At 39.9% G+C, this 24,120-nt stretch overlaps 1 protein-coding gene across 2 annotated transcripts; it reads left to right on the top strand.

Moving 5' to 3' along the window:
• The first annotated feature begins 1,956 nt into the window (after positions 1-1,956).
• On the top strand, positions 1,957-21,998 carry HNRNPR (heterogeneous nuclear ribonucleoprotein R). Of its 2 annotated transcripts, none has more exons than XM_053998583.1 (11): positions 1,957-2,062; positions 8,199-8,367; positions 10,602-10,720; positions 11,143-11,250; positions 11,814-11,927; positions 14,027-14,203; positions 16,056-16,191; positions 17,252-17,457; positions 18,157-18,306; positions 20,384-20,505; positions 20,702-21,998. In XM_053998583.1, exons 1-11 carry the CDS (start codon positions 1,988-1,990, stop codon positions 21,312-21,314), a joined length of 1,989 nt encoding a protein of 662 aa, XP_053854558.1. In that variant the 5' UTR covers positions 1,957-1,987; the 3' UTR covers positions 21,315-21,998. The 2 variants fall into 2 exon arrangements, with proteins under 2 accessions (XP_053854558.1, XP_053854559.1); XM_053998584.1 differs by having other exon boundaries at positions 1,960-2,062; positions 8,202-8,367.
• Positions 21,999-24,120: the final 2,122 nt, after the last annotated feature.

The following is a 24,120-nucleotide window of genomic DNA, read 5'->3' as shown; positions in this document are numbered from 1 at the left end:
TCCTTGCTAGAGGCAGGCTCTCCCTCTGCATGGTGGGGCATCCTCGCCTCCCAGCTCTCAGAAGCTGAGATTGACCCTCTCCTTGGTTCCAAGACTATTTTTGTTTTGTCTTGGCCTAGGACTAAATCAGCTCTTGCACATACCTGTTCAGCTCCAATCACAGAGAGCTGTAACTAGTCTCATCCTGGGATTTTCTAGCAAAAATTAAAATTGAGAAATCTATCAAAAATTTAAATTTCATCATCTCAGAGCATCTAGGGCCTCCTCTCAGGCACTGCTTGCTGTCTGGCACTAACTAAATACCTTCAGGCTATAGCTTCTTCCTGGCTAGAGGTGTCAAATCATTTTGGGCTGAGGCTGTAGTGTGTAACATGAGACCAAAGAACAAAGCAGTGCAAAGTACACAGAACCTAGGGTGGGAGTTGCTAGAGATATTCTGGAAATTATTCTCAAGATACATTTTGCTCATTAGCCTCATCATGTTCAGTTGCCAGTTGACAGGACATATGTCATTATACTTCATTATTCATTCCTAGATACTATGTTATAAAAAATTTAAGAGCTTTACAGGGCATTTATTAAGCACCACTAAAGATGCTTAGTTCCCTCAATTCCTCTCAATATTTGTATTGTGAGAACTCCTTCAACCCATCATTCTTAACCACCAGAAAAAAACACTGCAGTGAACTGGGATGGATAAGGCAATTAATGATTACCCCTCCTTCCATCTCTACACCACAGCAGACCCAACACCCAGCACTGAAGAGCTGGCTCTACTGCTAAATCTCAAGAGGGAAGTCACTGAGGCAGTGCCAATTTTACAAGAGAAGCAGCATGTCTGTCACCAGACAGGTTCAGCAAGACAGACTGAACACCTCCAGAATCTGCACAACCTTGCCTCCAGCTTCTAGCTTGGAAACACTGGACATCACACAGCACTTTTCCACAAGTCCCACATCACCAGTGGTGGGATATCACACATATGCGATTCACCACACAGGTACATGCCTTCTTCAGGAGAGTAATTTTGGGGTGAAGGTACTGGAAGAACCTTCTCTGAGAGTACATGAGCTGCAACTTTTGTTCACCAGACTCCAGATGCACAGTTGACATGACCGTAGGAACATGTGCAGGTTTTCTGGGTTTAGTTTGACACAGCACACTGGGACTCAGCCTGACCAACCCAGCACACATTGACTTTCACGTTATGCAACAGCATGGCAAGCACGTGAAGCCAGCCCAACACCATCGGTGCCAACAGGCTGATTCCTTCCTCGCTTATCTATTTATCATGTTCAGCCGGCACTCATCAAGAGCCTGATCAAGAAAATCTGGTGAGCAGGCAAGTAAGACTTAATGACCGGTTAATTACAGATTAGCAGCTGCAGAGCCCCGCACGCCAGTGTCCTGAAATGAGCCTGACCCGCAGCTCCCGCAGCCGCATGGCTTCTCCTCCTTGCCTCGGGCCTGGAGGGCATGGCGGCCAGACCCGGCCCGGGGGCTCACGCAAGGCACGGCACGGAGAGAGCGAGAGGCCCCGGGGCAGACAGGGCCGCGCCGGGGTCCCGGGCGCCCCGCGGGGAGCGGGGCCGGGGGCAGTCCCGGCCCGGGGTCCCGGGCGCCCCGCGGGGAGCGGGGCCGGGGGCAGCCCCGGCGTCGCCCCCTCAGCACAGGCCCCGCCCCAGCGTGCGGGGCGGAGCCGAACGCAGCAGCTCCGCGCGCTCCCTTTGTTCGGGCCGCGGGAGGCGCTGCCCCTTTAAATGCCCCCAGTCCGGCCCTACCGGCGCGCCGGGTGGAAGGCGCCTCGCGATTGGTTACGGCGCCTCCCTCTCATTGGCCGCCGGGAGGAATGGCGCGTCCCGCCTCTCGCACCTCATTGGCTCCGCCGGCTGCCCGTCCGGAGCGCGGGTTTCTGAGTGGGCGAAGCAGCGGTCCCTGGAAACAGTTCCGGGAAACCCCGCGTGCTGCCGGGGTCGCGCCGCCGTCCATGAGGAGAAGGAGGAGCGCGCGCCATTTGCCGTCGCTGCTTGGGCCCGAGCTGCGCCGCGCCGGCCCCGCTCCGGTGAGTGCCGGGGCCGCCCCGCGGGGCAGGGGCGCTCCGCGGCCGCGCCGAGCCCTCCTGCGTGGGCCCCGCGAGGGGACGGGCAGCGCGGGCTGCGGGCAGGCCCGGCGCGGGCGGGGACGGGCCCGGGGCGCTGGCGCGGCGGAGCGGAGGGGGGCGGGGGCCATCGCGGGGCTGCTCCACGGGCAAAGCGGGCGGGCGCGGGCGCGGGAGCGGCGCCGGGGAGGGGCCGGGGGCGGGCCCGGCGGGTGGGGGTGGGGGGGCGGCCGGCCCGCTCCGCCCAGCCGTGCGGATCAGGGTTGCATGTGACGGGCGGCCGGGACGCGCCTCTCCCGGGGCTGTGGGTCGCGTCGGGTCCCTGCTCGGTCCCTCCGGGCTCTTAAAGCCGCAGCAGCCGCGGCTGTTGCGGTTGTGCTCGCTCCGCTCTGTCCGCGGGCACGGAAGAACGCTCTCAGCAGCAAATGCGTCGCTGTCGCAGCGCGCCCTTAGATCTTAGGTAGCGCATGATGTGGTGGAGCCGGGAGGGACAGCTGCACCCACCCGCAGCGCTCGGCTCTGCGCTTCCTGCTTCCATTGAGGGAATAACGCTTGTCAAGCACTTAAAGGGGAAACCAGCCAAAATTTTGTTGTTCAGACGTTGTTTTTCTTAAATTAACTTTTGTCGAAAGCCTTTACTAAATCTTGAAAAGTTTTGTTGAAATGCATCATTGTTGCAAGTACTTTAAAAATAAGACTTTATTTACTCGGTCTGAGCAGCCTTGTTGCCTGTCAGTATTTGAACATGCTACTTAAGTACATAAGTTGTGCTGGATTACTCTTTTTGAAACAGTCTGTTGGCTTCCCTTTCCCATGTTTATGGCTCTGAAGGATCCCACCGGCACTTCGTGCTGCAAAAGGACATTAATGCTCATGAAGCTGGCGCTTCGGTTTTTTGATTGGTTGGGTTTTTTTCCTTTGAGACTACACTTTAGCATAGTTTTTTTGGTTTTGTTTTTTACTTGTAAAAGTAATCTAACGAATTTTGCATCTCACAGTGTAAGGTTTTTGTAACTATGCAAAATGTAGTGTTTGCAAACGAGCAGTGTCTGCTTGAAAATTTTGCATCCTTGAAATTGTATTTCCCACAAGCATTACATGTCCTTAACTCTCAGTTTTTCTGTCTAAGTGAACACTGTTGAAATAATACTTGAGTCTCATGCTGACACTCAAGTTCCTAGTTGAGTCAAAAATCTCAGTATTCCCTGCTTTGTTAGACAGACATCTGCAAAATTCTTTAAGGATAAATTCTTTAGAACAAAGCTCATTTCTGTTGAAGTGTTGCTTGGAACTGGAGTACCAGGAGTGTTGTTTAGTACAACTCAGACAACCAGATGAGCTATGAATAGCCAACTCCAGTGAGAAATGAGCATGGGCAGACTTTATGGTTTAGGTTAGCAAAACAGAGGAGCTGTTGGTGCAGTCAGTGTTTTTTAATGGCACTGATGGGCATGGTGCTAACTTGCTGTGCTAAAGTCATCTCCCAGTCGTAGTTGTGTGGGTACTGAAGAAGAGTTTGTTTCTCTGTGGGCTGTGCTGGTCCCTTGCTTAGCATCATACTGGAGGATCTCAGATTTTTCCGAGGGGCTGTGGAGTGAGCGAGGCTGAGCTGGAGAGGGTGAGGGTGCCGGCTGCATTTTGGCTTACAGGTAGTGAGAAATCCTGGCTACTGTATAAAGGTCTTGAGGCTGTGATTATGTAAAAATAAGGTTTCATGTAATTCATGCCAAGAAACACCTAGCATATCATAATTAAGCTATTAAAATGTGCTTTCTGTGATTGAATAAACTAAGGTATAAAATAAATGGCTATAATGCCTTTATGTACAGAATAAAGAGCCCGCCCTTTTGTACATGCCTTTGTGTACAGAAATGTTTCTGAACAAGTGAAGTTTTAATAAAACCCCAGTTCAGATTTTAAATGTGAATTCTTATTCCCCTCCCACTTGTATGCTTATCTTCCTTGCTTGACAAGAACCTTCTTGAAGTGTGAGGCATAACTATAAAGACTGCATTTGTTTCCTTGTGGTCAATTAAAACAACAAAACCAAACAAATGTCCCCCAAACTTCCTTCAGTGTTATTTTAAACATGATTTAACTTAAGTGCTTAACACAGCTAATATATTTGTTAGGAGTAGCAACATAAGCAAGTGGAATGACTTTGGTGCAGAGTTTTTTTGTATGCATTAGTTGGCTTCCTGTGCACCTGAGCTAAACAAGTTCCATTCCTGCATGAAACTAAGCCTTCAGCAGCAAAACCAGTATTGATGTATAATCAATGAAGTTTATTATGGTCATTTTAGATATTGTCCTTTTGCCAGAAATTTTCTGTTCCTTCTCAATTAAGCTGCTCCTAAGCATGTTTTGAGTTAACTAGACTGAATTTATAATTAATTGGATGGAGTTATACTTAGATAGTCTGTAGGTGGCAACCTCTGTTAGAGGCATGGTATAAGATAAAGGAAATAGTAACATCATGGCTGTTTATCCAGTGATTGTCAGATTAAGGCTGTGATCAGGTATCTTTTCAAGATGCCATACACTGTGAGGACTGCACCTCTGTTAATTTTTTTGTTTTCCAGAAAAATAACTAATTGAGCCATTTAAGTTATGAAACACTGGAAGCACCTGTAGTTTTAACTTCCTACTTGTCATACGAGAGCTTAAAAAAGGGGCTAGTAACTTTGTAAATTACTCTCGAGATGCATGAATTTTGGATGAAAGTTAGTGAACAGCTAAAAACACGCTTTTTATCATGAAGTATTTACAGTCTTCAACAAAGCATTGTTTGCAAAAACAGTGTGAAACTTGAAACAAGACCCCTCCCGGTATGCAGTTAGGAGGTGTGAGGGTAGGCAACATCTTGGGCATGAGTGAGAAATCTCCTTGCCCATGTAAAATTGCCCCCAGTGTCTATTCATAACTTCTGCTCATTTGGTGTTGTGTACACTGTTCTAAATTCATCCATTTCTGCATGTTTTAAAAACAAATACATATCCCACATGTACTTATATACGTAATTCTTTACTTATAATCCACCCTTGAAGTCTTTCTGATTCAACAGTCTCCCTCTTTTCTAGATATTTTAATATTTAATGCAGATGAAAAACTGAGTGTATGCGGGTGCTCCTCTGCATGGCCTGGTCTGTCATAGGCTGAGTCACATGGACACACTGCGCATGCAAACAGAGATAGCACTCCTCTCTAACATGCTTTTAATATCTTTTAGAGCAGAATAAAAATGTTAAAGTAATCATTGTGTGTTTTACTTAATAGATAAAATTCAGTTAAAATAGTTTTCTTGTTAACTACGACTAACTGATGTTACTTAGAGGGAGAGCTAAACAGTCTTTTTCAGCTATGGCTTTCACCCACATATCTCTGCTGAACTCAGAGGGAAGATTCAGTGTTATAAGAGATGCAATTTTGCTTGTTGGTGACTGTTGTGGAAGAAAAATCAATTTAATCTCAGATTTCAGGCCAAGCTTGCCAAGCCATTAGGGGATCTCTTGCTAGATCTGTGAAAAGGAGTACATGTCTTCTGGATGCTCTTGGTACCTGAATATTCTGGTAGCTGTGTCACTTCAGAATTTTCTACAGTGTATTTCTTTAGGAAAACCTTTTAAATGAAGTTTGTGTAACAGGAAATAGCTAAAATTTGAACCCAAACTGAACATGCATTGCATTTGACTTTAGTTCTTTATGAACTAAATCTTAAGCAAAAATAAACAATACAGCTAGTGAATTACAAAGCTGAGTTTGCCTAAAAGCCTACTTTAAAAAGCCTTTGAGCTGTGGTGCTGTGCAGTAATCTGATTCTTATGGGGTTAGATATTGCTCCACTGGTACATGCTTGTGGTGAAGGCTGATATCTCTTTGTGCTGCAAATCTTGCCTGTCAGAAGTTTGAATCACTGTACTCCAGAGGAGGTGTTTCTATCTGGGCACAGCATAGCTTGTCAACCTTTTGTGCAGTTATAGGCAACACTGAACAAAGTGTTAAACTTCTGGGTATGTGACACTTGGAAGCTTCTCTGGGTTATCAAAAATTGTCCTGAGTGTTACCATAAGCCCTTGTAGTTCAGAAGGTCATAGTAATTGCTTCAGGTAAATTTTCTGTATTTATGTGTTGCTGTAGCCTCTCAGTTCATTGTGGTTTGTTTTTTTTTTTTTTTTCCTGTGTATAGAGAAGACAGTATATGTGTAATTAAATGATTTTATAAGGCAGTAGGGAGGTGAACACAAAAATGTCCTCTTCTTTATATCTTTATTGTGTCTCAGCTTGTGAGTTTTTGAGAAGAGGGGTTGAGAATGGTACTGTACCCAAAGCATTTCCGGTATAATTAAACCCCCCCTCTGCCCTGCACTGTTTCAAATTTGAAATCTTGCTGAGGCTGTCTAGCAAGCAGACATGTAGCTGAGTTTTGCCTTCTGTGATGTTCATAACCTACAGAAAATTGATGTTCATTAGTGTTTTGATAGCTAATACCTGTAAGGATAGGTAAGCATTATTGTAGCTTCAGGTAGCATTTTTTTTTCTTCTGTAATTAGGCTATAGTTGCTTTTAAGTAAACTGAATTGGTTAGAAAGTATTTTTTCTTTGTCAAGTAACAGAATGTGTGTGTGTGTATATATATATATATATATGCCATGTAGCTATGGAAAACTTCCTTTCTTTTCCACACTAATGGCTTAAAGAAGCGGCATCTGACAGAAACAGTGTGAGGCTGCTTTATGTGTCTCTAAAATTGCCCTTCAAGATAAGACAGCTTTAGTAAAATCATTACTGTCTGAAGAAAAATGATTTCCTTTTTTCCTTCCCTTGCTCTAGCTTGCAAATCTTCATAGGATATCTTCTAACCAGTTCATGAGCTGTAGTCTGGAGGGGTTGGGTGTTCAAGGAACTGTTAGAGGTGTGCTTATGCTTGGAGACTTGTTTTGCAGCTTAGTAAATAGCTTGAGGCCTCAGCATTTTTTAAAAAACCTGTTCTTGAATCATTTTCATACCTGTATTCCAGTACTTAATTGCATTGCTCCAACCATGCTGCATTGTCTACCTGGTTATCATTTCGCTGCTGCTCATCAACTTCTGCCCTATCATTTAAAGCCTGAGGCTTGTTTCATTTCTGAACCTAACAGCTGATCATCCTTATGTTCTCCGCCGGGTAGTTGAATTGTCTCTCGTCAGCCTTTTTATTTGAAAGCACTGAATATCAGCTGGCTGGCTAATTGGGGAATTGAAACAGTCTTTAATGAATTGGGCAAAGCCCACCGGAATTGTCTGAGAAGATAGATGTGCATTTTTCAGTGCACGTATTTGGAATCAGTTTGTTAATTCTGAAAGCAAGTACTTTTATTATTATAAAGAAATGAAGATGCTGCAGTCATGCCTTCCTTTTAAACCAATAAGGTATATATTATTGAAATAGTAGCTGTGATTTGTACAGCTCCTATTTGAGGGAAACTGAAAGCATGGAAACTGTTGCGTTGCAGCTTCAAATGACAATGTCCATCAAAGTGCAATTTTTCTCTTTCTGTCCTTGAGTTCTGACAGCGTCGTGAGAAAGCGTGTGGCTAGTCTTGTGCAGCATGTTGGGTTTGAAGGAAGACATGGCGACAAGCCAAGCAAGTGGAAAAAAGTATTAACAAGAAACAAGTATTAACGTTTTTATACCTTAAGCTACCCTGCAGGGTTACGTGTTCACTACATTTTAAAGGATTGTTTTAAAAGTAGAGGATTGGGAAATGGAAATAGCACTAGATCTTCCGAGTCTTTGCTGAAGGATGTTACTGCCGTGTCCCCATACATTCTAGCTGCTATGGTAACCAGTTAATGACAATCAGTAGATGGAGTTTAGACATTGTTATGTACATGAAGTACATTTTTAAAAAGTTATGTAAATTCTTCCATGTACATTTTCCACAGTATTAAGGGTTGTACTTTCTTTTGAAACAGACCAGCTGCATCCAAAAAGTATTAAATAAAACTTGATACAGGTGATTTTGCAGCATGTATACAAATTAGTTTAGATAAATCATGCATTGTCCTACAAACTAGTTATTTCTGGCTTATTGTAATATAGCTCCTGAATTTTTTCCAGCAGCATAATAAAATGGCTAATCAGGTGAATGGTAATGCGGTACAGTTAAAAGAAGAGGAAGAACCAATGGATACTTCCAGTGTAACTCACACAGAACACTACAAGACACTGATAGAGGCAGGCCTCCCACAGAAGGTGGCAGAGAGACTTGATGAAATATTTCAGACAGGTATAATATGCATTTCTTGTTTCTGATTGGTTATGAAAGTGAGGGCATACCATTTTCAAATTTTTATAGATTAAGATTTAAAAATTCATTGTTTTTGATCTGTGTAGCTCTGAATGTTTTGCTACTTTGATTTCCCTAAAGGCAAATTGGGTTTGACATTGACTAATTACTTGACACATCCTTGGAGTTGTATGTGATATCTTAGTTGCTTTAGGGCACAGAGCACTACATTCTTAGACGACAAATGAAGATATATGTTTCCACATACTAAACTGTACATTTTTTTTTTTCTTCAGTCCGAATCATCATTTTGCTTTTATGTTTCTACTGTCACTGTCACAGTGATTCTAAAACACTCAAAGGCTGGATAGGTGACTTAGTGAGGGAGCAACTAGCTTGTCTTGCCTGGGACTACATTTGAATTGAGTCTGCCTGTGGATTTTTTGTTCTCTCTAGTTCTGAGTGGACAGTTTAATCCATGTTGGTTATTACACTGAAATGTTCAGCCTGACACTAACAAAGTTGAGGACTAAGCTATCTAGCAACGCGAGTAATACCTTGCTGGTAGCAAGTGGTCTCTGCAACTTCTAAAGAGGTTTCTTCATATACAGAGGTTTTCCTATTTTGTTTTTATAACCACCCTATTTTATCTTATAGACAGAGGCTTTCTTTTCCTTTTTAGTGTGTGTTCTGTGAACAGATTTACAAGAAGCAGTAGAACTGCTCTATGTGCTTATCTTGAATGCCTGGGTGGCAAAATGACAGTTTTTGTTGAAAAGAGTTAAAATTACACTGATCAAGTGAAGGCAGTTCAAAACCAATACCTTATCAATCCTCAGTGTGAAACTGGCTCATGTGGGTGATGTCTTTTGGAAGTCATTCACAGTGAGCTTTCTTCAAGCCTTTATCAGCTTTTATTGGCTATAGAGATGCACTTTCCAACTGTGGGTCATGATGACGTGCACTTGATGGTCTGAGAGAAGGTGTAAATAAATACCTGGGCAGAGGAACTCGTGGGGTTCTAACATGTGTTGCAGTTAGGTTGTGTTGTAAGGAGTTTAAAAGCTTTTTAGCTCAGAACCTGACTACCAAGTATAATTCCATTGCATGAGTAACCTGAAAACATTTATTTACACTTCATTAATGCCACTGAAGATGTTTGCATTGTGGAGGGGTTTGTCAGTGAAGCAAACTACTTTAGACACTTGACCCAAATTTGGGGTTGAATTTAGCGATTTTTTTATCTGCTGAAGTCTTCTATGAAACATACAGGTGCCTTCCAATATGCAGGATCACTTCTGAAATGTAGTCCTTGGGCTTGGCACTACTGTGCATTTTCCAAATCAAGTAGCAGTGAAATAATTGTGTATTTTGGAGATCAAGCTGTTGCAGAGTGTGTGGAGTTTTAGTATTTGTCCTAAATTTGGATGTATGGTTAAAAAGTGTAAATCTCAGTCTATATGTCTGACTCCACAACTGATGCAAGTGCATTACAAAAGGAAAAAAAAACAAACCTTGTAAAGGTCCTTAAAAAGAAAATGCTTCAGAACTGGTCCAGTGTTTCTTGGGGGAGTCTGTACCTGTAAAATTAACATTAGCTTTTTTTGGGTACATAACAGGGCTCAAAATAATACCTTTTTAAATTCTGGCTCTTGGAACTGCATAGAGCAACAAAATGAGTTTTAAAAATCCCAGACACTGTTTAAGATACACATGAAGTCCACTGACTCCTGCTTTTTTGAAGCTGGAGGAAAGAGTGAACAAATCATTTTTGCTTCCTAATATTTTGTGGGGTAGAGCTTCCTAGGTATTTGATCATCAGTTGGGTAGCTCCTTTTTCCCATACAATAGGATACTTGTAATGTTCACCTGTCAGTTTACTCTAGAACAACTTAACTCAAGAGAAGGAAGTGTGGAACTTTAAAATGAGGGATAAACAAACAAAATTCAAATTATTAAAAGCGAGCCAGAGTTCATTGTTTCAGACCCTGGTGTGAAAACTGTTACACATGGGATATAATCTTGCACGTCAGATAGTGCTTAGGTATATACATTTTAATTTAACTTTTTCATTGTACTCATATTCTTTCATATACTTGTGTAGGAATATATAATTAAATGTATAATTCTATTGCTATGGAATGTAACTTTTTTGCTTTAAAAGCAAATTGCATAGTTCTTAGTTTGTATGAAATTCAATAGAAATCTGTAACTTCTTTATCTTTAACTTTTAGGCTTGGTAGCTTATGTCGATCTTGATGAAAGAGCAATTGATGCTCTTAGGGAATTTAATGAAGAAGGAGCCCTCTCTGTATTACAGCAATTTAAAGAAAGTGACCTGTCGCATGTACAGGTAAGGTGAGAGCCCCAGGAGTGTGAGCACATAAGTATAAATAGTGTTCTGGCACCACTGGCAGGAAAGTTGTAACTTAGAAATTCACTGATGTTGCAGTATTATATTTCAAACCCAAATAACAAATCTGCTAAAAATGGCCTTAAATGTGTAGGTATTTGAGTACAAAGCAAAACCTCCCAGATAATAAAAACATGCGTGCATTTGAGAAAATAGGTTAAAATGCTGTTTGGAATCTGATGACTTTTTCAATCTGACAAGTTTCTTCAATTAATTATTGTATTTTCCTGAAGGATTCTTTTGACATTTGATTTATTTCATTGACTTGAAGTAGTGACTTCATGGTATGGAGTGTAAGATTCAGTGGATTCCCAGGGCTTGTCATACACACAATTGAATTATTTTGTAAATTGTATCTACAGAACAAAAGTGCATTTTTATGTGGAGTTATGAAGACCTACAGGCAAAGAGAGAAACAAGGCAGCAAAGTACAGGAATCAACGAAGGGACCAGATGAAGCAAAGATTAAGGTAACACTTAGAGATACTGTTTATTCTGTACTAGCTGATATATTACTTGTACACAGACTGAATATGAACTCAAAAAGCATCAATACCACCTGGATAAGTATTCACACTAGGCTTTAAAGAAGTGCATGCATGATAGAGATTCTGTAGAGAAGGGCTGTTGGAAATGCAGCTTTTTCTGATCACACTGTTGCCAAAATTTAAGCTCTATAAAAACATTGATATCTGTTTTAAGTGTTGTCTCAGTTGTCCAGTGTTCTGCACTTCTCGGGGTGCTACATATAAAATGGAAAAGGCAAACAAGTTCTTTCCAGCAACCTTGTAATATAAAACAAATGCTGCTGTTTACGATTGCTTTTTAAACCCACAAAACAACAGGGGTTTTTGTAGGTTCTATCTCTTCATCTATACCTTATCAAATGTGGCAAGGAGCAGATAAGGTATTGCTTATCTTGAAATGCTTTTTTGTTCTGTATATTTTAACCCACTGCCCTCTCTCCTCTAAGTAGTCTGACTTTTTTTTTTTTTTTTTTTTTCTTTTTTTTTTTTTTCTTTTTTTTCCCCAGGCTTTGCTAGAGCGGACTGGTTACACTTTGGATGTAACTACAGGACAGAGGAAATATGGGGGTCCTCCTCCAGATACTGTGTATTCTGGTGTTCAGCCAGGCATTGGAACAGAGGTTGGTATATACAGACTAATCTGATAATTGCTTTGTATAATTACACAAATTCATAAATAGGAAATACTTGAAAATAAACCATATTGCAAGTTTAATGTATTGTAGAGGAAAATTATCATGTCTTAATCAATCTTTCTTACTCCTCAGTATTCTGTAAAAGACTGGAAGATAGGTTAAAGTGGAGAAAAAAAAGAGGTGGAATATACTAAAAGGAATATACTAAAAACCTGTTCTTTTTAAAGTTAAAAGATAGTTGGAAAAGTTTCAAAGACTTTAATTTTTTTTTTTTTCCTCCCAAAGGACGAAGTTTAGTCTGTAAGCAATTATTTGGAAATTTAAGGTTACGACTGACCCTGTGCATCTTCCTAGAAAGCTGTGAGCAAACTTAGGTTTGGTTATGAAAATGCTTGAATTGTGTATTTCTTCACTTAGCTATTTTTCAAGGCTTTAGTCCCTAGGAGGTTGTTTTGTAATACATGCTCAACACTTTAAATACTGTCACACTGCTGCATGTCTGATACAGGACTTCTTTCAGAGATTTTTCTATAAACCACCAGACTAGATTTAAGAAAACAATCTGTCTCTAAGCTTAATGTCTTTCAATTTATAGATAAGTTTTCCATTCTTTGAGATGCTGAAGCTCTTGTGTTTATTGTCAAGAAGTATCACAGTAAGGATTGTTTCTGAAGGGAATGTTCATATTCCATGAAGGAAAATTAATTTAGTGGTGGTAAATAATTAGAATGAGTCGTTCTACTGAAAGATAGTAAATGATGTGTATAACTTCTCAAGCTCTGCTTAGGTCTGTGTGCTCTATGCCAATTGAGGTTTTGTCTTTAAAAGCTGCAAATGAGTTAGAATTAAGTGTTCTAGAAGAAATGACAATGTAAATATCTATCCAGAGGAATACCTTAAGCTTTCTAGGGAGATGGTGGGGAAAACCTTTTGGCTCTGCCATTAAACTTTCACTTAGTGTGGTGAATCAGTTCCTTTCTTTTCTCCCCAATAAGTAATGTTCAGTCAACATTCACACTGAACTGAGAGAGCCTAAGCTTTTCAGAAATGTTCTGGAAACTGAATTTCAGAAATATCTGTATAACATGAAGCATCTAGAAGTTCTACCTTATTCCATGTTTTGCAAGTTAGTCATATTCTCCTCATGAGTTTGTTATATTGGTGCTTATTATGGGCATGCTGAGTGTCTTTAGTTATAAAATTCTGCTATGCCTTCAGTGTGACATACAATTATGACAAGGCCTTACTGAGAAGGAAAACGTTGACTCATGGCTTTTTTTTCCTACAAAAAATATTTGAAGTTAAAATAAATTTATTTTTATCTTAATGGGTGTTTGGAATGTTTTGTTTGTATTAACAAGGAAGAGGTTTTGAGACTTCGGAGGAGAGCTGCAGTGATTAAACAGCTGGGGGGATCTTTCTAGGCAGACCTCAGCTAAAGATATTAACTCCTTAACAAAACTTAACCCAAGTTAATTGTATGGAACAAAACCACAAGAACTCATAGGTTTGCTTAAGTAAATATTAAACATTTGGTTGGTGGAAGCTGAAACAAATGCAGACGAGAAACAAGACTATATATTAAAAGTGGAAAACATGCATCACACAGTTAAAAGGAAATGATTATTATTAAATTATTTTTCCATCTCTGTAGCTTTCCAAGGAAGAGTAATTTACAGAGTGATTTGAAAATACTGCAAGAGCAAGGAATTGCTTGGGCTGCTTTAACATATGATACCCAACTGGATAGTCTGTAAGGTCTTAGTTTTTAATTGCCAAAATGAAAACCAGGTATGAACCATTTATCTCTTCAGCAGGGGAAATTCACAGCCTCTTCAATATAAATAACAATCACAGGTTTTCTGTGTGTAAAACCTCATAGAAATGGCAGGAGGATTAGAACACTTGGGACATGCAATAACATCAGCTGATGTGAAGGCTCCACTGGGGACTGCAATGATTCTACTCTGCTGTTTTGTCTGCATTGTTCTTCCTTTCCCAGGAATTTCCAAGTGCTAAAAAGAAGAATCGAGGATTCTTGTATTTCTGGAAAAGTTTGTTTCAAGTGTCCTCTTCCTTTTTAGGTTTTTGTTGGTAAAATTCCCCGAGACCTTTATGAAGATGAATTGGTACCACTCTTTGAGAAAGCTGGTCCAATTTGGGATCTGCGTCTCATGATGGATCCTCTTTCTGGTCAAAACAGAGGTTATGCTTTCATTACCTTTTGTAGTAAAGATGCAGCGCAAGAAGCAGTCAAACTGGTGAGTTAACTTTCTTCCAGACAGGTCAAGACAAAGTAAACAGCAAACATATTGGTAATTTCTTGAGTAATTAAATCTTTAAAGCATCCATTGACAGACTCAAAATTTGACTTTCTTAAAAATTGCCTCCTGATTTCATTAGTAAGTACAGATACTTATAAGACTGTTATCTGCTGTACTTTACAGTGGCGGTTCAGGGTACTTAGGTGATTGTTAGGAGCCTACTTGATTCCAGCTAGGAAATACATTTTTTGAGCTTCAGTGTGTTTTAAGTTTCATCACCCTTTCCATTGTAAAGAGCTAATTGGAGATGCCTTGGTTTAGCTGCTGCTGCCATGGGGAGGTCTCCGAGTTAGTTCCTTTGGTTGTTTCCAGTGGCCTTCTGTTCTTCCCAGTCATTCTTGGAAGCTGACATGCATGCACCTAGACAACTTGGGAAAGAACACAGAGACAGCAGTCTGATTGGGGCCTTGCTTCTGCCTGTGAGGAAGAAGTAGAATTAGGCAGATTGGGGTGTATCTCCCAAGATTTTGAATTTGGCTGTGCAATACTGTGTATACTTTGAACCAAAACAGGTGAAATGCCTAATCTCAATTGCCTTAGTGGAATTCGGCTCATCCTGAATGAGGGATGAAGAAGAGGGGTAAAATCTGAGCACCTTAGTTAAGCTGGTGGGGGCAGGGAAACCTGAAACCTGGAGAAACTTAAAAGCAGTTAAAACCATGTGGGCCTTCTCCTTGTGTTGGCAAGACACCAGTGGGAATGGGATTGATTGTAAGCAAAATGGCTTTGCATAAGATGCAATGTGAAAAACAGATTCAGGTTAATAAGTTCATGGCACCAGAACAAAAAGTTTTACTCTGTTAGGGATCACTTCAGTATGTGAAATTCTGAAGTGCTTTTTCATCCTTGAAGTGATTATTGTTTGATAGTCCGTGGTACCTTAACATTTTTCTAGAGTATGAAGACAGTTCCTGAAGGTGTTGCTGTCATTTTTAGGGCTTATGTCACAGCTAGATTTAGAATGGCTAAAAAACTGCTTTTAAAGAATTGCATGAGATTTTCAGAAGCTGGCTGATGATGAAACATCCATCCTTCTTGCTGTGTTTGAAAATCCTGACTAAAACAAAGACAATGTCTGTCTTGATTTTTTTTTTTTTTTTAAGGCTGAATTCTTGTACCTTTAAAGGCCTTTAGGGAGTCTTTGTTTTCAGAGTTATCCAGCTGTGGGTACAGGCATGAAGCAGTGGACTAGATTTTTTATTAATGGAATTTTTAAATCTTGACGGTAAAATTTTTTAATCCCATCATATACAAAGTCATATTGTTGTTGTGGGTGGGGTAGAAGCCAGGTCACAGACTGATTTAGACTGTTGATTGTCTTGGCAAACCTTCTCAGTGTTCAAAGCTATCCAAGGAAAGAGGAAAAACTCCCAGTATCTTTAATGCCATGTATTTGCTTACTGATAACAGCAGCAGCAGTTGACTGACAACAGAGGAAGCAGTAAGCAGTTACTAGAAAGATCTTTCAAGTCTGAGATAAACAGTAGGTGAATAAATTTATGCAATGCAATGTGTATATGGTCCCATGTTGTTGCTGTTACTGCAGGTTTTTTTGTAGCCTTCCATTCAACAAGACTTCTAAAATCTGTGGCACTCTTCTAAGCTTGGCACTCTTCCCAAGTGAATGCCAACACAAAAACAGCTGTTCTAGGAATTCTCTTGCAATGCCAATTTCATATGCTGTGTATAAAAGTAGTAGATGATGAAGAAAATACCTGATTTTATGACGTGAGGATATTTTTATGGATAGTATTGTGGATAAAGCAAGTTAATGGCTTTGTTTTTTCAGTGTGACAATTATGAAATCCGTCCTGGAAAGCACCTTGGAGTATGCATCTCTGTGGCAAACAACAGGTTGTTTGTTGGGTCAATTCCAAAGAACAAAACTAAGGAAAACATATTGGAAGAGTTTGGTAAAGTCACAGGTAAGACTTCATGAGTCTCATAACACCATTTAGTCTCTGTTTTGTAGGTCTAGTTGTTTGACCAATGTGTTCAGGTATCATTTAAACTATTTTCAAGTTGGATTCCAAGTTTGATTTTGTTAGAAATTTTATATATGTACTTTATCTTAAGGTGGAGTGTAAAGAGACTCATGTTTATTTTAGTGCTTGTTAAATGAATGATGAAGTAACTTTAGAGACAGAAACAGCTCGAAAGAACTCAAAAACCAGCAGACCTGAACTCTGAAGAAAATGAAGGTTCCAATTCTGTTACCTGTTTTAGCTTTCTGTTGAAGGCTCTGTATTGGATCTACAGGAAGTTCTGCTGTCAACATGAAGTTTTTTGGGGAGACTGAAGCAAATGTATTCCTGAGTAGTGAAGGGGAGGAGGGAGCACTAAATTGGTTTAGAGGGGATATTACTAGAGAAAAAGTTAATAAGAGACTAATTTTTTTGACCCAGTTTTTCAGCATTCTCCAGTATGTGCAGCAAGTAGGAAGAAGAGAAGTCAGCTCATCAGTGAAAGGGTGCTTCTGCCTTAGATAAGAGACTGAGTCACTTGCTCTTGTTCCTGTAGGAGATCTTTAACCTCCTGATTCTTTTTTAGGATTGCTATTTATAAGTACTTCAGGGAAGTGGTGAAAACAGAAGGTGAATATTCATTTAGTGCTCTCTCCGCTTTTTGGAGAGATGTGGAAGATGTTACTTCTAGGTTCTGCAGGAGGCAGGGGAGATGTCACATGTTAGTGCTGGCTGCCTTTCAAAGATGTAAAAATGATTTAAAAAGTATAGAAAACTTAAACTGTGTGAATTGCTGAGGTTGGTGTTTTGCAGAGCCTATTCTGTGGAATTTCAATTGCTAGGTGACATATTTCTGGGTAAACTGGATGGATATCTGCTATCGGTTTTGCTTTTCTTGTGCTCCCACCCCTTTCAGGTGTAAAATTCAAATTTACTACAAAACATGAGTGAAGGCATTTTAGGATAGACTCTAGATTTTTACTTTTCTTTTGAAGCTCAGTACTAAAGATATGTTTTTCAGAGGGTTTGGTGGATGTAATTTTGTATCATCAACCTGATGATAAAAAGAAGAATCGAGGATTCTGCTTCTTGGAATATGAGGATCACAAGTCAGCAGCGCAAGCTCGCCGACGCCTGATGAGTGGGAAAGTAAAAGTCTGGGGAAATGTTGTTACAGTGGAATGGGCTGATCCAGTAGAGGAACCTGATCCAGAAGTCATGGCAAAGGTCAGTAAAGACTTCACTGGATGTTGTTGTGCTTTGGGAGGAATTTCCTTATGCCATAGTGATGGAGATTTGTTCCAGCTGAGCAAGGCTAGTCCTGAGGCACAAAAAGCAATTAGAGGGCATTTTCACAGTGAGCTGTGCAAATGGCGTGGTCTGAGCAGTGCAGATGAGTTGCCATTGGAAGATGTTGGAAACGTGCTGTTACTAACTGCTGTTAACATCTAAACTAGTCCTGTGCAGGGTTATCCTGCTGGATTGACACGTCAGGCTGTGCATTTTCTGCTTCAGCTGTAATCAATACCGGGTAGGTATTGTGTAAAACTATTTTCTAGAGTGAGATAAAGGTGAAGTTCAGTGTGGGGAATGATGTGCATTTTATTCCTAGTGTTTTGGGGTAACTCCTTGCTGTCCTTGAGGTCTGTTAATACAATTTTGCTGGGATTTGTGGCATCCCAGAAGCAGAAAATCAAAGCTGAATATTCTTCTGGTTATGGAAGGGAACTGTGGAAGGAGAGAAGTTGTAGAAACTTCATACAGGTAACTACAAGGCACTTTTTTTTCCCCAACAGATTCAGAATTAGTAAAGTTACCCAACTTTCATAATGCAACAAAAAAAGGGAATAATATCTTACTAGTTGATTGTTTCCTTTGAGATTTGACTTTTAAACATTACAGCTTTTTTCTGATTTTTTTCATCAGGTTAAAGTTTTATTTGTAAGAAACTTGGCCACTACTGTGACAGAAGAAATTCTTGAGAAATCCTTTTCTGAATTTGGAAAGCTGGAAAGAGTAAAGAAGTTGAAGGATTATGCGTTTGTTCATTTTGAGGACAGAGGTGCAGCAGTGAAGGTAGGTTAATTATTTTTTCCTAGTTAAGTTGGTGAGAGCACTTTTTTTTTACGAATGGTTTTAAGAAATTTACAGTAAATACCTTGATAAGATAAACCGTAGAGCCCATTTAATAAGGTTCCCATTGTGAGAATTTTAATGCTAATAATTTTGTTCCTATGATTTCAGTAGCTAGGAGGATGTGAAACTTGAAAGGACAAAACTGTAGCAAGGTAACAGGTAGACTGGAAAAGAGGTGTAGAGCAATGCAGGAGAGTCTAGAGAAGAGGAAAAAAAAAAAAGATCAACCTAGACATTTTTTCTGAGGAAACACTGGCAGAAGGTATCAGTTGTCTCTCAAAGACCCCTATTTAAAGGCTGTGTGTAGTTTTGGAGTGACAAAAGTATCAAATAGAAATTGGGAGGTAATTAAAAATTGCTTTGTGAAGGACAGGAGAGTGGTGTTGGCGACTCTTTAAGCATTACCTGTTTTTAACTCTGCGCCGAGGTTTCTTCTCAATGACTTGCTAAATATTGAAGATCATTATTGTAAGCTTCAGAGTTCTCTTCCTTTGTGTCCATGAGCTGTTGAGAAGGTCATTAATATCTAATGTCTGTGCTTCAGTATATTGAATTCTGTAGAAATTACTTCATCTGTTTTTTAAATCCATGGTTCATGTGGGGAAGAAGTAGAATAGGAAGTGTTTTTTGCATTTGTGAGTCTTGAAGCAGATATATTGCATGTGGTGTATGTGGCTACATGGAGAGTTGAAAGGCTCCATACTCCATCTTCTTATTAATGATTTTATAGCCATTTAATTGCTTAGGTTTTTACTACACATGAGATTAGGTTTTAGAATACTCTTAAGTATGGCTTTAAGATGAATATCACTCGTACTTAAAGAGGTTGAGGTTGGTTTGGATAGGTTTAGACCATGTCTGAGGGAGGACAAGAAATTGTTGAAACAAGGGGTAAGTCAGCAACACCTCTGGATGTGGTTTTCTGTAGTATGTCTGTAAACACTCTTTAGCCCCTTCCCAGTACAATTACCTGCTAAATGCTCTGTTAGATTTCAGCAACTGGAAACCTGTAGCAGCTGAGAAAAACACAGATCAAATGCATCACTAATGCTCATCTCAAGCTAGAAACTACCAAATCTGGCCCATGTGACTGCTTCATGGCCACTAAATTGGCTTATGGACTTTGTGAGATATTTTTGTGTATGGACATGTTTTGGCTTTCAATGTAGTTATGGTATTTATGTGTGGAATGCATGGAACTGGATCATTGACTCTAGCATGTACTGATTTTCAGCAGTAATAATGTGGAAATTGCCACAATTTCTAATGCTTTTGAGGCATGTAGGTGTACAGACACAAAGTCTTCATTAATGCAAATATTACTACCCAAAAAAGTTTAATGCAAAGCAGATAATTCCAGGTGAGGAACTGGGGGGTCTAGTCCTAATTGTATTTTGTGTATTAAGTTCTCTTTGTGGGTACATTTGATAGTAAAAAAAAAGCCCGTTAATTTTCTGGGGGATTCATGTCTTGCTTGATGAGATCACCAAGTTTCAGTAACCTTCCTTGGTTTTCTCTCCTCAAGTATGTGTCCTCAAAACTACTTGATTTTCTCAGACACTTGACTCACATTCAGCTACCTGGGAACCCCAAACGTAACAATTCTTTCTCTTGTATGCACGTGTTCTACCAGGCTTATAAGTGCAGTGAGTGTTTTATGTCAGTGTGAGCAGTGAGAACTTGTTTATTTCTGAAAGGTTTCTAGGAGATACAGGAACATAAAACCTGATGGTGCTATGTCTGACTTGATAAAAATAATTCTTAATATGTTTTAATCCTCTTTTTTTTGTCTTATGATATAAGGAGCATATTAAAAAAAAATACTGCTTCCCTGTAACTGGTGAATAAAATGGCACTTGGAAAAGTCATGTCTAACATTTTGTTTATGTAGCACAAAAGCAAAGCACATGGCACAGCTCAGCCTGGAGCAGCCCAGCTGTCTGGTTTCTTGCAGTAAGTTTCAGTTCCCTTCGAATGGAAAAAAATTTTAGTTATTTTTCTTTTAATTTTTGTACAGGCTATGAATGAAATGAATGGGAAAGAGATAGAAGGGGAAGAAATTGAAATAGTATTAGCAAAGCCACCGGATAAGAAAAGGAAAGAACGTCAGGCTGCCAGACAGGCCTCCCGGAGCACTGCGTGAGTGTCACCCTTGCACCGTGGTAATGCTGCAGAATGGAGTTGTGCTGTGAAACAGGGGCTGCTCTAGAAAAACCTGAATGACTTGACTTGAATTGTCTCCATGTTGCGTATTGTTAATCAACAGTGGCAGATGTATACTGTATTTTGGGTTGCTTTTGGAGATAAATAATTCTGTGCTTTTTTTTCTTACTAGGTATGAAGATTATTATTACTACCCTCCGCCTCGCATGCCACCTCCTATTAGAGGCCGAGGCCGTGGAGGAAGAGGTGGATATGGCTATCCCCCAGATTACTATGGCTATGAAGATTATTATGATGATTACTATGGCTATGACTATCATGACTACCGTGGTGGCTATGAAGATCCCTATTACGGCTATGATGATGGCTATGCTATAAGAGGAAGAGGAGGAGGAGGAAGGGGTGGGAGAGGTGCCCCTCCACCACCTAGGGGGCGGGGAGCACCACCACCAAGAGGTAGAGCTGGCTACTCACAGAGGGGGGCACCCATGGGACCGCCGAGAGGAGCCAGGGGGGGGAGAGGGGGCCCTGCGCAGCAGCAGAGAGGACGTGGTGCTCGTGGAGCCAGGGGCAACCGTGGGGGCAACGTAGGAGGCAAGAGAAAGGCAGATGGGTACAACCAACCTGATTCCAAGCGCCGTCAGACCAACAACCAGCAGAATTGGGGCTCCCAACCCATCGCTCAGCAGCCGCTCCAGCAAGGTGGTGACTATGCCGGTAACTATGGTTACAATAATGACAACCAGGAATTTTATCAGGATACTTATGGGCAACAGTGGAAGTAGACAAGTGAGGAGGGATTGAGAATATTGGAAACATAGAATTGGCTATAGTGCTACATCTTTCAAAAAAAAAAAAATTGGCTTAATGTTTCATCCTTCAGTAGCGATTGGCTGCCATTTGTATTGGGCTGAAGAATCACTCTATTGTGTATATACTCGAGTCTCTTAGTTTTCTTTTTTCATAAACGCACTTGGACATTACTGGGCTTGCAGAATTCCTGAACTCCTTATGGGGTTTCAGTGCTTTTATCATTTTAGGCTTCACTTTAGCAGTTTAAAAGCAGGAATGGCACACTGTTCAATCATGATTTTGCAGAACCTCTGGTTTTGGACAGTTTATTCCTTTTTTTTTTTTTTTTTTTTTTTTGGATTTGGGATAGACTACATAGGAGTATGCTGTACATAAAAGTAAAAGCTAGTGCTTTGTCTTAGTAGTTTTAAGAAATTAAAACAAATTAAGTTTTCTTGTATTGAAAATAACATGATTGTATGTTTTGCATTCCTAGAAGTAGGATAACTGTGTTTTTAAATTGTTATAACTTCACACCTTTTTGAAAATCTGCCCTACAAAATTTGTTTGGCTTAAAACGTCAAAGCCGTGGCAATTTGTTCCTTGATGTGATTGTATTTCCAATTTCTTGTTCATGTAAGATTTCAATAAAACTCAAAAATCTATTCAAAACATTACCTATTTCAAATTCAATTGTGTCCTAAAACATTATTTCATTGGTAATTCTTGTGAAAAATATTGTTTTCAAAATATAACTGCCTATGTGAGTGATCAAATTCGTGCAAAATTTCCTGTGCTTTCCAACATGTAGCACTGTGGACATCAGACTGAAAACTAGGTGAAATTACAGACAGCCCAGAAGGCACTCACTGTTTAATTGCTGTTCAATAATTTATCAGCATCTAATTTTGAAACTTTTTTTTCCTATTTAAAAGTGTTGAATTGTATCCAAGCATTCACAGAGATCTAATTTAAATCTAGTCTTCTGATGTAATGTGGAGAAGGAAGCAGATCCTACAGTGGTGTTAATTTTGTTCCTTTGGTGATGTCCTGTGGAGTCCCTGTGGAGGCTGTTCTGGTAGGATCCAGCCTTATTGTATAATTGAGCGTACAAGCACACAGGGAAATTATTTTGATCTCAAGCATCTTAGTCTAATCTCAAATAATATTTGACTAGGAATGAGAATTACAACTTGGGTGCTGTGGCACACTAAATTAATTTCTTGCTACGGATAACACGAACATACTCTCCAGATTCTGCTTATTTCTATCTTGACATTTTAATTTGATGTTCTGCCATGATGAACAATTTGCCTTTGAATTCTCCTGCCTTAAAATAAAGGCTGTTAAAAAGTTTAAGACTTTATCTTTTGAGGGCATTGCTAGCTACATTATATTATGTGTTGCTTTGACCCTTGTCTTGGACATTCCCAGATGTCAATTTTAACTGGCAAATCATGACATTACTCTTGTGTTGCATCTAAGCCATTCTGTACTCCAATGAAGAACATTTGCTTCTCAAGAAAAGAGAGAAACAAACGGATTAATACTTTCTCTAAAGAAAACTATTGCCGGACCTCTAAATATCCAAATCCAATACATTGCTCATTCTTGATTTACAGCATTCCAAACACAGACTATTGAGGAAGTTAAACTTCAGTGGTCATACTCCTCCCTTTGTCTTCTATTCCTGTCTGGTGTCTCAAGTGTGTTATGTCAGAATATACCCAGTAAGATGAGCCTCCCCACTCTGCTGTGGATCTGGAATGGGATTGCAGGGTTTGAGTTGTGACCTGAATCAAAGATGTCTATCTGCTTCTCAGAAATGAGTTTGCCCATGTCAGGCTCTTCCAATTAATAGAATTGGTCATAAGTAGCTTAAAAGTGCTTTTTAAAAAATCAATATCTAGTATGTTGGGGTTTGTGGGTTTTTTTCCCCACTTCATAAAGTTAATGGGGCCAAATCATGTCCTCTCTGATTCTTACCTGAGCAGTGAACTCAGAGGGCTGTTGCCTGAGTATCAGGCTTTTGCTTGTGATAAGGATGTGGTTTGTAATTCTGTTCTAACACCAAGTTTTGCTGCCTTATCTGTATGACTTTCTGGTAGTTATACAGCTCTTGTAGTGCTGAGCAGAACCCTGTAGTCCCAATAAGTATTGGCTTTTCAGTATTCATTGTAAAGGGGATCTAGTACAAGGAGCTTAATTGGAATCATGTTTCAAGTCCTCTCCATCTTGCAAGAAGGTAGCGTTCCCATATTGCACATGTTAACCTAGGAGAGGTGAGGTGCTAGTAAATGCTGTGGGTGGGAGTGGGAGGAAGTTAAACATCTCAGTTATAGTGGTTACAAAACAGCTGAGAAACAAAAATGTTAAAATTGTCTTCCTCAAGAACTGTAAGGTTGCATCTTGTATTTACTTTCCTCAAATAATAATTTATACTAGTACTTTTATTAAATATGAGGAGCAAGCTATTAATTTTTATAATTGGAAATAATAACAGTTAAAGTCAATAGAAGTTTATATTTGCAAGATATACCAAGTTCTTTGATTTACATGGTTTATGGCTACTCAAATTTACCTTTTAAATTTGCAGCAGTACTTTTATTTAATCCTTAGATAAGGTATGCTACAGCTTACTTGAATAGTGGTGTTTGCTGAACTTGAAGAACTTAATAAAATGATGGTAAAAAATTATCAAGGAAAGATACTGTAGTACAGTGGAAAACTACCATACCTGACTCAAGGGAAGAATTTCTCAGCACAGTTTTGACATCTAGTTAAAAAATAAATTTAAAT

The sequence above is a fragment of the Vidua macroura genome, chromosome 25, assembly GCF_024509145.1.
Source record: "Vidua macroura isolate BioBank_ID:100142 chromosome 25, ASM2450914v1, whole genome shotgun sequence".
NCBI classification, from domain to species: Eukaryota; Metazoa; Chordata; class Aves; order Passeriformes; family Viduidae; genus Vidua; species Vidua macroura.
The sequence above is the reverse complement of the archived record's forward strand: the minus strand, read 5'-3'. Positions and strand labels throughout refer to the sequence as shown.

Bases quoted from the DNA above. Each gene is read 5' to 3' on its own strand.
- HNRNPR (XM_053998583.1), top strand. From the start codon at position 1,988: ATGAGGAGAAGGAGGAGCGCGCGCCATTTGCCGTCGCTGCTTGGGCCC. The intron at 2,063-8,198 runs GTGAGTGCCGGG...AATTTTTTCCAG, and splicing joins GCCGCGCCGGCCCCGCTCCG to CAGCATAATAAAATGGCTAA. The intron at 10,721-11,142 runs GTAAGGTGAGAG...TTGTATCTACAG, and splicing joins GTGACCTGTCGCATGTACAG to AACAAAAGTGCATTTTTATG.